Genomic DNA, 13470 nt, shown 5'->3' with positions numbered 1-13470 from the left:
TTCGAAAAATTAATCCGCAAGTTTTCGAAGATTTTTTGTTTTTATGTCGTCGGCGAATAAAAGAAATTTAAAGTATTTAATGTTTGATGCAATGTCGATAATGAATATCAGAAATAGTAAAGGTCCGAGGTTTGATACTTGTTGTGTATTCTTTAGACTTAATTGAAGATTGAAGATAACTTGGTTAACTTCATTTTGTATTCAAGACCCAGGGGAGCGATTACGAATGCTATCTTCATCGGCATGTATCGAGACGATATACTAACCTCGGAATTACGAAACCGTCTCTATCGACATTGCATCTTACGGCCCATGCGCGTTATGTCATCTCGAACGATCTGACGCATGCGCTGCAAGTACCTCGAATTTTCAAATCTTAACCTCTAGATATTTATTTATTTAACACTTTATATACAATACAATTTATACAATTACAATTACAAATACAAATACAATTTATATACATATAAGGGCGGGCATATTGCCTTAAAGCAATTTCTTCCTATCTACCCAAGATAGAAAGTACTTTTTTTATTTATTTATTAACGGACATTGTCCATGTATCCAATTTATAGGGTTTAAATATTACAATAAAAGAATAGTTAAAAACATTTAAGAAAAAAAGAAAAGAAGCATTGACAAACATAAGAGACATCAAGACAAGATCTGGACTATTTATTTAGTGCTTGGTTAAATCGCTGTAAACTCAAACCAAAAAATCCAGATCTTGTCTTGACAATACGACAAAGACGGGGGACAATTAAGGCCATAGTTTGTTATACGCTAGTACTGTCACTTCTGTATTAATTTTCAAACTTTGTGAAGCGCTCAATGTTACATTTAAATAAGCTTATTTCTCTTTCGTATTATAAATAGGATTCTCTGATAAAAAAAATAGCCACCTCAAAACGATTCCAAATTTTAATAAATCACAATTATAACGAAAAGTGCACGCTTAGTATATGATTTTTATCACTTCCAGTGATCAGATATGTGTACAATGGAGTACGAGTGCCTTCGATAGCTATCGATGCATAGCTAGATTATTTGAGCATTATATTCGTGCAGTAAAAAAACAATAATAATTATTATGATCGTGATTTCAAATTGTGTAAAATTGTGAGAAGTCTATGAAATCGGGAATAGCCAATAATTATTAATTAGAAAACTTACTTGAAAAACTTAACTGCATATTCGTAAAATAAATTAATGAAAAATATTTGTATTTTAAAATTATGAGAATGTTTTAAAAAACGCAAAACACAATCATGGCTAAAAAAAATGGGCACCATTGTTAAATTGACTACACATAAAATGATATTATTATTGATTTAAAATTCTAAAGAGAGATGAGTGATTTATGATTAACTTTCTACCAGAGCTCTTACTGAGAATATAAAATAAATTAGGTAGGTATTTGGCGAGTTGAAACTCGTATTTTTCAATTATTTTTTAAATAAACCTTTTCCTTATCACTATTATTTTATTTACGTAGTACGTATCTATCACAAGTAGCATTATGCAATGTTGTTTTGCACTTGAACAACGTGACAGCAGCTTACAGTAGCATATAAAAATTAGTATACCTACGGAAATATTGTGTTTAAGTAAAAAGTAGAGACGAAATTCACAGAGCGGAGGAGAAGAGTTATAAAACTTCTAGGTGACTTATGCGCCAATAAAACCGAAATTGAGTTATACATATCACGTATTGGTTGTTAACATAAGTTGTGTCCGTTTTTTTCCAAATGTAAAAATGGGCATCAATTTTTATTTTACATTGAAAAAGTTATACGTTATTTGAAAGAATATTTTCTGCTCTAAAAGACATTATGTTTTCTTTTACGTCCGTTGTATGATTACAAGCCTTCAAAATTAAATGTCAAGTAGACGCAAGTGAGCATTTTCGAGACCTGTTCGCGTTGAATCGAGGAAACAAAACTCCCAAACATGCTCACGATATTTGCGCAGTGCACGATAAAAACGTTAGTGCAGTTATGAAAGAGAATACATTATTGACTAATTTGTTGGATTTTTTTGTGTTATCCTCTTCATTTGAAAAAAAACGGACACACCTTATGTTAACACCTTAATATGTACCACTTTTCTCAGCATTTGAAGCAGCGTCGTATAAGCCTACACTCATGGATATCGGACGTCAATTTTGGTGTTTACCTAAAAAACCTATATTTACGACATTCATTAAATCAATGGTTTTATATCACACAAAATTATACTTATCTTTACAAATAACTGTAGTTTAGTTTTAAATTACAATTAGTTTTTTAGATTTATCCCATATAGCCCTCATAGTTTTACATAACACTTTTCTTACCAACGTTGTTTTGAAATTATTAAAAAAATAAATGTACACTAATTTTTCATTTTTTCATTGACTCTCTTGCAAAATTAACTGTATATTGAATCAGTCATTTGAGCCTTTTTACAGTCGATATGCTAATTTTTCAATTCCAATACATTATTAATTTTTATCATAAAAATAAACCTAAAAAATTAAACGCCATATAAACCCTGCAAAATAAACGAAAAATTGTATTAAAGTATTTTCAGAAGACTTTTTTTTTTAATTTAGTCATTAGGACATTTTCTGGGAAAGAGGAAACACAATATGTGATTAAGGAAAATTCACAATATTAGCGGGCGTAAGATATTGAATTACAATCCAGAAAACTTTAAACACATTACAATAAAGTATTTCAGTTTCTTTTGTAATACTTAAAGTTTAATTTAAATGAATAATTGCACTGTGAACTCATTTTCAAAACCACTCTCTATTACTATTAACTACTAGGTAAAAAAAATGCACGGGCACAAATTACATTCGTGAGAATGGATTTCCATTTTACAAACTATGTCTAAGTTAATTTACAGTTGAAAATGAAATCATAATCAAAGCGTTACCACAGTCTTTGTTCTTCATGTGAGCGAATCAATATAATACAAAAAAGTCATTAGATTATTCACAATATTAGGATGCAACTTTCAATTCGAATTAACCTACAAGACATTAAAAAAAATACAACTGTCTATTATTACAACAACAACATTATTACAGCTGTCTGTCTGTAAAAATGTTTACTAAAAAACATTTTTTTAATCTAAAAAAAACGTAGGATTAAACTCTTTAAAAAAGACTTGGCTTTATTGCTAGTAAAACTGATAAGAAATATTTTTATTAATCTTTTGAAATAATTGATTAGATTTTTAAATTATCAAATCTAGTATCAATTCTCCTCAGGGCCCGTATTACAATGGGAACTTGACAGGGTTGTCTTAAATAGAGAATGTGCAAGAATTTTTATTTTCTCCCAAAAAAATCAGCAAAAAATAAAAAAAATATAATAATATTTTTTTTAATATTTTGAGCCCATAATTACCTCACAATTATGATTTACAATTTGAGCTTTTAAAATCTGTCCCAAACGCTCTGCTTCCCGGGATTTTTCACTGTGACGTCATAGTCCACGATTGGGTTTGACAATACGACATTCGAGTGCGCGCTGTCGTTGCAGTGGAAGGCCGGCTGTTTATATTACGTTATTGTTGTATTTTCGAAATGATTTTTCTCCATCGTTATGGCTAAAATGGTCAACTATAAATACCCCAGTGCACCAACTATTACTACTGCAGATAAAATATTGTATTATAAAATATACAGAAACGACTTTTATTTTTTTAATGGATTCAATTACAGGTTAGGTACCGACGAAGTTATTTCAACTTTATATACAAACTCACGCATTTTTGTACACAAATTTTGATTTCAGTTTGTACTTATCATTATTATTCATTATTATTACTTATTATTTTTATTTTACTTTCCATTGCGATCGGGGCCCAGGGACATGATATTACAATAAAGGCAAAGAATAATATGATATGCATATTGATTTTCCTTCATTACAACAAAATTTAGCCAATTGGATTATGACATCATTATCATACCCTATCCGCACCTAAAGGGCACTGCATTGGTACACCATTCGCAGCATATCTTGATTTTTTTTTTTTACATGAAGAAAAGATGATCAGACTTACGCTGCAGGTACTGGTCCAGGTACGATGAAATATTTTAGTGTGAAACCCTTTTAAATAAACATTTTATATTAGGCCGACAAACGGATTATAACGGATGTTCAAAAATTTACGCAAAAAGTCAAGTCAAGTCATCCCTGGACTGGTACCTGAAGTGTAAGACTGATCATCTTACCTTCATCTAACAAAAATGATCAATACGCTGTGATTGGATTAATTATGCAGTGCCCTATGCACCATTAGGTGCGGAAAGGGAATGATGATGTATACAACAATGATGTATACAGTTATGTATGGAATAGCATATCGGATAAATTGTTTTAACGAGTTTCTGGCTCGTACACTCTTTTGTCAAAATTTTACATGACCGTTTTGCATAAGTTTGGATGAATTTCATCTACTATATTAAAAATATTTGAGTGACACGCGACCAAATAAAATTTAACACTATACAGTCCTCTTTAGGACTGGTAATCCGAGTGAGAATTTCTTTTAAATTGATTTGATTTGTATTTATTTCATGAAACATAAAAAATCAAAAAAACATTAAAATAAAACGATTCTCAGCAAAAATGTTGGCTGTCGCTTATAATAGAAAACGGTGTTCTAAATTCTTATATTATACAAGAGATTACCATAATCCATATTATCAGAAGTAAGAATTTCCCAATATTTTTATAGAAACCGGCTTGCATTATATATAAAATTTATTATAATATATTCGTGAATTGGCATGATTTTGATTTTAATACGATTGTACTTTTCCTGAACTTTGTTGAAGATTTATGCTAATTTCGGAATACATTTTCCTATACAAATCGTTCTTCATGATACTTTGTATCTGTTCCGTTATTTGAGTATTTGTATTCTGTGAACTGTATAAGGAAGTCAAGGTGGGAGTCTTAAGTCTGTTGATTTTTTATTAAAAAGATAAGACCAGACAAATTAGTGTTATCGCTGACCCAGGTTCAATGTCAGTAAGAACGCCGAATAGACCACGAAAGGATTTATTACAAATAAGCAACAATGAGGGGTTTTAATAATTGGTATTTATTTATTTATTTTTATTTTATTTATTCATGTAAATATGCAGATTAAAAAAAATAATAACGTACCCCTGACTATGAGGCCAAGAGCCCTGTGTTGAGTTGGGATAAATTGGGATAAAGGAAATTAGAATCATGTATGTTATTAAAGAACACTAAAAATAAAAATTATTACATAAACATATATTTTGATAAACATCTGGACAACACGTTTAGTAATATATAAATCTATGCAATATCTCGCAGCAGTCTTCCTCCTCTTAGACAAAATCCAAACTTGTATTTGTACTTGAACGTAGTTATGCAGAAAGCAGCCAACCAAAGAAAAGTGAAATCGAGATTTGTGAAAAGAGTGAAAAATCTTTTTTTTTACTTTGACAATTATAAACAATTAATACATAAGTTAATACTGTGGGTGTTTTCTGCAAATTTAGAAATGCCGTTTTTGAGATCAACATTATTTTTAGAAGGTGATTATTAAAGATTTTTACGAAAGTGGCCTGGCTGTTTTTAGCAGAACTTGTACTTGTACTTGTACTTGTACTTGTACTTGTACTTGTACTTGTACTTGTACTTGTACTTGTACTTGTACTTGTACTTGTACTTGTACTTGTACTTGTACTTGTACTTGTACTTGTACTTGTACTTGTACTTGTACTTGTACTTGTACTTGTACTTGTACTTGTACTTGTACTTGTACTTGTACTTGTACTTGTACTTGTACTTGTACTTGTACTTGTACTTGTACTTGTACTTGTACTTGTACTTGTACTTGTACTTGTACTTGTACTTGTACTTGTACTTGTACTTGTACTTGTACTTGTACTTGTACTTGTACTTGTACTTGTACTTGTACTTGTACTTGTACTTGTACTTGTACTTGTACTTGTACTTGTACTTGTACTTGTACTTGTACTTGTACTTGTACTTGTACTTGTACTTGTACTTGTACTTGTACTTGTACTTGTACTTGCACTTGTACTTGTACTTGTATTTGCACTTGTACTTGTACTTGCATTTGCACTTGCACTTGTTAACTCCATTGTTGTGTTAACCCCGCTAAAAACGCTTTCTCTACCAAAATTCCCAACATGTCTTATTCGGTAACTTACTTTTTGTAATTTGGGGATTCATATTGGAAGTAAATCCTAAAGTGTACTAACCCACATTTTTGTCAAAATTTTATATTAAAAAATATTCAATATATTAAATTTATCACTTTTTTTCTTCAATTAAGTACTTATTATTTATATATCAAACTCAACAGCCAAGATAAATGATATATATATTTTTTTAATTCGCCTGATGTTCAAGATAAATTATTATCTCAGTTTGAGGTTGGTGTGACTCAACACATAACACCATTCAATTTTAGAAAGTGTCGCGAAAAGTCAAACTGCATAAAATTAGCAGCAACACCAACAAGTCCAAGTCACTTGCGTCCAAGAGTGTACTTTGGGCCCCGCGAACCCCGAGCTACGTGACCACTGACATTACCATCAGGTCCATCAGTGTCATAACAATTGGGAAAATTTACGTTTCTTTTACATCTTAAAAGTAAAAAGGGTCTATAAAAAACTATCCAGCAAAAAAAATATTGTTTAGCTAATAATTAGTAGCATAAAAAATAATTCAAAGTTTTTAATTTTTAATTCCCGCAAAACCGGTCATTGCATTGGCCACAATTGGCCCTAATACATCACGATCTATGTTCATTTTCAACTTTGTTCCAAACCATTCGAATATTGTTAGAACATCGTCGAACATGTCGCGTTTTTCTAGTGACATATTTTTTTATATTTTATTTTTTTAAATTATTTCCCCACAATATCCATATTTATTTTGGAAATACAATCAATTATTCTAAATCCATTTCAAATTTTTATCGGTATTCGTAGTACGTGATATTTCCCTATTAGTCAGCGCCCTCTCGGTGGCGAATGTCCGGCGTCTAGTAACGGGACTCAACGAAGGTGACTCCTGGAGTATACCCATCAGATAGGGCCACAGGAAACAACTCCGATTACACCGGTCAGCATGGTTTTTGTCTCACTAGTACCAATAGGTACTGAATGCAGTTTTTTATCCTGTTTTCAATTATGTATTCGGAATTTTTCCATCACCCAGAGAACCTCGTCAAAGCCACTGACCGTACTCCTGGTTTTATGTACCTCAAATATAATTTTCAAACGAAAATTAAAGAAGAAATAGGTGTGCCAGGTGTGGGTCCACAAATACGATAACCAATACATGATGAAAAGTTTAAGGAACTATTGAATTCACTGGAGAATGCTGCGTCGTGCAGTTGAGAATGTAGAAAGTATTAAAAAAAATAAAATTGAAAAATGGGATCCATTAGGGAAAAACCAATAGCATATTTGAATTCAGGAGAAAAAACGCTATCACGGCCCTGATTACAATGGGAAGTTAACAGAGTTATCTTCGACTGTATAAGAAAAACTCATATTTGTGTACGAAAATGAGAATATTTGCATGAATATTTAAAATATCTTCGTCGGTAACCTATAATTGAATATGTTTAGAAGAAAATAATGTATGCGTATTCTCCTTTTCATACAGAACACTTCATTTTATTTTGTAGATAAAATTTAAGACAAACGTTAATTTTCCATTGTGATACATGGGCCCAGGATACGTTTTCTGATGGGAAGTTAAAATTTATCTTCAATTTTATCTACAAATTAAAGTTAAGTTTTCTGTATGAAAAATAGAATATGTTTACATTTTTTTTTTCTAAACATGTTCAATTACCAGTTACCGACGAAGATACTTTGAATTCTCATACAAATATACACAGTTTCGTACATAAATATCGATATTAGTTTATACCGTCTCAGTATATACCGATGAAGATAGCCGTTCATAATCGCGGCCCTGGATCACATATTTTTCTTTCGTAGACAATTTTTTTTTGTTTTTAACCAGTGCTATTATTTCCCAGGATCACTAAATAATTAATTGCCAGCGTCAGAGATATGGACTGATAAGACAAAAGAAGAAGTACAATAATAATATTTAACGATGAAATGAACAAGGAAACAGTCGCGCTATTTTCTCGTATGGAAAGGCAGAGACGATGGGATTCCACGCCTCTTATGCCCGCACGCCAAATTTAAGATATAAAATAATAACATATTGACCTCTTCTTGACACTAGTATATAACTTTTACTGCCCTCTTAACGTGTGCTATTGAACTGGCGGAAGAAATGTGTTGTGAATAATAAATTGAGTAGAAAAACATTCAAATTGCAGTACATACCACTTTTGCAAACAATCCACAATAATATATTGTAGATTTTACTTACTGTTATTGGAAAACAATTTGTCAGAAAAAATATTCCTACAAACGAGAAATTCATGTAGCACAGTTATAAATCAATAATTATCCGGAACAAATTTTAAGCTCAAAACACCATTTCAGTAGGTATCCTAAAGCCGTTAAATTATAATACTTTTCTAAATGATTTCCATATTGATTGATTACAAAATTAGTTTTTAAATACATACAATTATAGTAAGATACGACTAACTGATTGAAAGGTAAAATAAATGTTTTATTATTTTTATTTATAATTGTAACTAATTATACGTGAAATAAATACAGAATATAAAAATAATTGTTATTTTGATTGTAAAAAAAGTCTGTTTACATTTTCCACGGTTAATAATAGAAAATATCAATGAATTTTTTGTTTTTAAAGAAATATTTGCGATCTTATAGTTTACACAAATATTTCATTTTTAGGGCCATTTTCAACGAGTTTTAAATAACTCACTATTAGAAAATGGGTACCAAGTTGGGGTACAGTGGGATTCGAACCAGGGACCTTTGGTCCGTAAGTCCGAGACACTTACAATTACAATACACTGGAACCTCTTTTAACACGTGGGATTCGTTCCACATAGTACCGTACATAGCTGGATAAGTTGTTACCTTGTTTAAAAATGTTTACAATTTTTAGTATAGTATTAAAAATAAAAACGTGGCATCAAAATACTTTTAAAATCTTAATAAAGATAACCTATTCACTATTATTATCATTACATCGTGCAAGTAAAAAGGCGATGTAGGGCGTTTAAATAACGTATTGTTAAATGGATTAACTTTTTTTTTAAATTTATTTTTGTGCCGTGTTATTTCGAAACCGCGTAGAAAACTGTGTAACAAGAGGTTCCGGTGTATGTGCCCAGTGATATCTCATATAAATCAATAGTTTGAAATAATAATTCAAATGGACAGTGAAAGAAATACTTAAAAGATCTAATGTTGATAGACGTAGAAAACGAGAAAGACCGAAAAAGACATGGCGTTACCAAATTCAACAAATACTCGAAGACGGACACGTCAAAAGTCGAAATAATCATAGTGCGTGCAAGAGAAAATGTATAAATGTAGAGTGAGTGAGGTATGTCCGCAAAGAACGGATTGTAGTCCTGTGGATCAAAATGTTATAGGTTTCATACTATCTAAAACGGTTGTTTAAGACTGAAAGAAAATGGTCCAAAATTTTTAATATTTGGGTACATACTCGTACGTCAAAGATTTTTTTTAAAAACTTTTTTTTTCAACAAATATATTTTCTTTAAAAGACAAACTAAGCTAGAGTTCTTTCCTCTCTGCCTACGCCTACGGGAAAACGGTGTGATTGTTTTGTTAATTCGTGTTTTTAGATTATTATTATTATGAGTAAAAACTTTGATAATCCAAAGGCCCTAATTTCATTATATTATGCGTTTGTCAGAAGCCATTTGAATACGCATCTCAGATATGGAATCCTCAGTATGCCATATATATAACAAGAATAGAAAATATTCAAAACAAATTTATAAAGCTAATTTTTAAAATTTTAAAAAAATACTAAACCGGTATTCCTTATGTATCAACTCTCACTGCCTCCACCTACCATGGAATAACTTCTCTACAATACCGCAGAGTGTGTGGACCAACTTCTGATTTACAAAAATATGACAGGAATAGTTGACTGTATAACACTACTTAGTTTAATAACAATACATCTGCCAGCCAGGATTTGTAGACGGTACCACCTGTTTCATGTACCAATAAGTAAAACATCGTATGATAAAAATGCTTTTTTTCGTAGGACTTTTTCAGAGTACAATATAAAATTTAAAGATATAGATTATACAAACATCACTCTGTCATATTAAAAATTTACACTAAAAATGCATTATGTAACTTAGTAGACATTATAATAATAAATATGTACATCTTCCTTCCCCTCCTTATCCTCTCTTCAAGCATTCTTGTCCTAATCCCGCCCAATTTACAATAACTTACAGTTCTTAAAAAAAAAAAAAAAAATTCTTAGATTTTGGAAAAATATTAACGAGTACATGAAAATAACATTTTTATATGCATAAACTTATATGTATTTATTTAATATGTAATATATTTTCTTTACTAACTTCGTATACTTTGTGGAAATCTGTTATTAGTTCTGAGTTTATACACAATATCTGTTTGTTCACTATAAACGTGTATGTAGAACTGTTGATTTCCCAAATAAAATAAAATAAAATTATAACTAGAAAATCAGAAGTTTAGTGTTTTGAGTTTTGGTAAGGTGCCAGGATGCACACCCATGGCCATTTTATGCCGTATAGGATGTTTTGAGTTTTGTTAAGGTGCCAGGATTACAATGTAAGTACTTCTGAGTTTATTGTTATGTAACAATGTCTTCCAACGAATCATTTATCACGAAGCATTACAGTATGAATGCCGACTTAATCAATAAAACATATTAATAACTTATGACATATTCCATCAACTAATACGAGTATATATGTATATAAATCACACATTCTTGACTATGGTAATTATTCGTGCATTTTTCCAATTGAAATCGACAGATTTGCACGCATACTAAAATTAAAACTGAAATCGATGTAATTAAAGTCATGCAAATACAATTGTACTAGAAAAATGTCGTTTTCTCTCTTAAAAACTCGCTTCTTTCATAAATTATTCATCGTAATGTTAATTTGAATGTGTTTTTACACGATCATTCATATCAAACAAATTATATTCTAGGTAAAATGTCTTTAATAGTGGTACCCTATGTTAGATATGATTCATTAGAATGTATCCGATTACTAAATTCTTTCGAAGTAAAGTCCGAATGCAGTAATTAATTCGAATGAATTAGTGATTAAATAAATGAATTTATTTATTTGCGGATTTACATATTAAGTCCATTTATCAATGGAAAAATCATTTTTCAATGAAATATACAAGTACAATAGAAAAAAAATACAACTAAAGAAAATTAAAGCTGGGAAAAAAAATTAAACAATAATTACTACCTCAATACACGATCTGGTCTATCTCAGTGATTGTTTAAATCTAGAAAGATTTACACCAAAAACGTCCAGATCTCGTCTCGAGTTTACAATGCGAAGTAACCGGGACATCGGTGCATACGAGCCATAGTTCGTGCTGTGCTGATTAAGGAACAGCACATTATTATTTCGTAACCGGTGGATCGGAACATTGAATGCCACTTGTTCCACGAGGAAGTTCTTTATTTTATTAGTTCATAGACTATTTCACTAAGCCAAATTTGAAAAAAAAAGTATGTATCGTATTATCAGCGCTACGGTTTTTTTAAGTTTTGTGTTTCTGAAATAACTCCACGTGTGGCGTCAGAAATTCTTTTCCGCTTATTCTCATTCAGTTCTTCCCATTAGTCCATCCATGGCAAGCAAACCGGAAATCTTCAATAGCTCTCATTTCAAAGGTTGTTTCATATGAACCAATGACGTTATTCGAGTAGTCCGTTTTTATCCAAATGTGTTTTTTTATACATTTCAGGAAACTTTGCAGTACAATTTAATGCTCCAATTTTACAACAACATTTATAAAATGGCGTTGAGCATAATAAAGTGTGCAACTTATGTATTTATTTGATTTGCAACATGTGTACAACATATATTATGAACATAAGCGGGCTTATTAGCTATAAGCAATAAATATCTTCCATCCAACTAAAAACAGACTGGTGGTGGTCAAGGTTTGTACAGATTTTTTAAAGCCGTTTATTATTGGACAAATAGTGCTTGTGCAAATAAAACGGTTAAATTACAAATTCTTCTATTACATTATGAAAGATGCTATAAGTAATTTTATACTTTAAAAAAAACATTTGAACGATAAATAAATTAATAACAATTAGACTGACGTACTGACCAAAAAAACTGTTTACAAAAATAATTATTTCATAAACAAAAACGAATCTTAAGCTCTTGCCAGAATGTCACAAATTGCTAAACCAACAAAAATCATTTCATCGCGTCACTCCAAAACTTTAAAATGGGTACTTCAATCTATTTCAACAGAGATGGAAAACATTATTGAGAAGGGAATACAGACGTCTAGGCACAGGGCTTATGACCTGTCATTAGCTGGTTTAGGTGGCCACTTTACACACTGTGTAACATTCACCATTCTGCCCATGTTTAAACATCCACATTTCCTCAACTCTTCCATCTGTTAACTTTTGTGATTTCGTTCAGCCGGATGAATCTCACCTACATTATAAAGGCTCCCATCCCAATAAAGGCTTCAGCTCCTTTACTTCACGAAGAGGAAATGTGGATGTTTAAACATGGGCAGAATGGTGAATGTTACACAGTGCGTAAAGTGGCCACTTAAACCAGCTAATGACAGGTCATAAGCCCTGTGCTTAAACGTCTATATTCCCTTCTCAATAATGTTTTCCATTTCTGTTGAAATAAATAGAAGTATGAATGGCTCCTTAGGGAAGAATTTCAGCCAGTCTGCAAGCATTTGGACATACTCAAACATCTTTAAAATGGGGTTGAATAGAATAATAAAACGACTAATCAGTAAAAAAAAGTCAAGAAATCTCTTAAGACCTTAACAACTTTTAAACATTTCAACTTCGTTTTATAATTTTATTATCCTGGATATAACTAGTGTCGAATCCCGTAAGCAAATAAAAGGAAAAATCAGACACAAAGTTAACCTTTTGAATACGTGTCACAATTTTTTGTGCACAACAGGGCCGCTGTTGAATACGATAATTATCATATACATTAAGAGGATATTGAGAGATTGACGTAAAATTTGATGAATAGGTATTTGAAAATTGTTTTCCTGTCACTCTCTCACATATGCCTTCCCGATACTGTTCGAAAAAAATAACTGCACGACGGATTAATTTCATCTAACTAAAATCGATATTTTTCCGCACCCCAAAACTGAATCGATTTGATTATTTCTTTTAAGACAGAGTATCAAAATGAAATTTCCTTTGTAGGAATCTTTTCTATTTTTCAAAATTATATTATTAATTTTATCATATT

The 13470-nt window shown here is 31.0% G+C and overlaps 2 protein-coding genes across 4 annotated transcripts in view; both read right to left on the bottom strand.

Moving 5' to 3' along the window:
* The window catches only part of for (cGMP-dependent protein kinase for), a 328386-nt gene that overhangs the window by 25505 nt on the left and 289411 nt on the right, over positions 1 to 13470 (bottom strand). The window lies entirely within an intron of this gene.
* LOC148277793 (uncharacterized) lies at positions 2597 to 6145 on the bottom strand. The gene is made up of 2 exons (XM_088232394.1): positions 5594 to 6145; positions 2597 to 2608 (listed from the first exon to the last, which is right to left on the bottom strand). The coding sequence occupies exons 1-2, from the start codon at positions 6143 to 6145 to the stop codon at positions 2597 to 2599; spliced, it is 564 nt and encodes a 187-aa protein (XP_088088520.1).

This window comes from Micrasema longulum, unplaced genomic scaffold, assembly GCF_059751315.1.
Source record: "Micrasema longulum isolate JH-2025_06_02 unplaced genomic scaffold, ASM5975131v1 h1tg000979l, whole genome shotgun sequence".
Lineage (NCBI taxonomy): Eukaryota > Metazoa > Arthropoda > Insecta > Trichoptera > Brachycentridae > Micrasema > Micrasema longulum.
The sequence above is the reverse complement of the archived record's forward strand: the minus strand, read 5'-3'. Positions and strand labels throughout refer to the sequence as shown.

Excerpts from the sequence above, each read along its gene's own strand:
- LOC148277793 (XM_088232394.1), bottom strand. The coding sequence starts at position 6,145 with ATGGAGTTAACAAGTGCAAGTGCAAATGCAAGTACAAGTACAAGTGCA.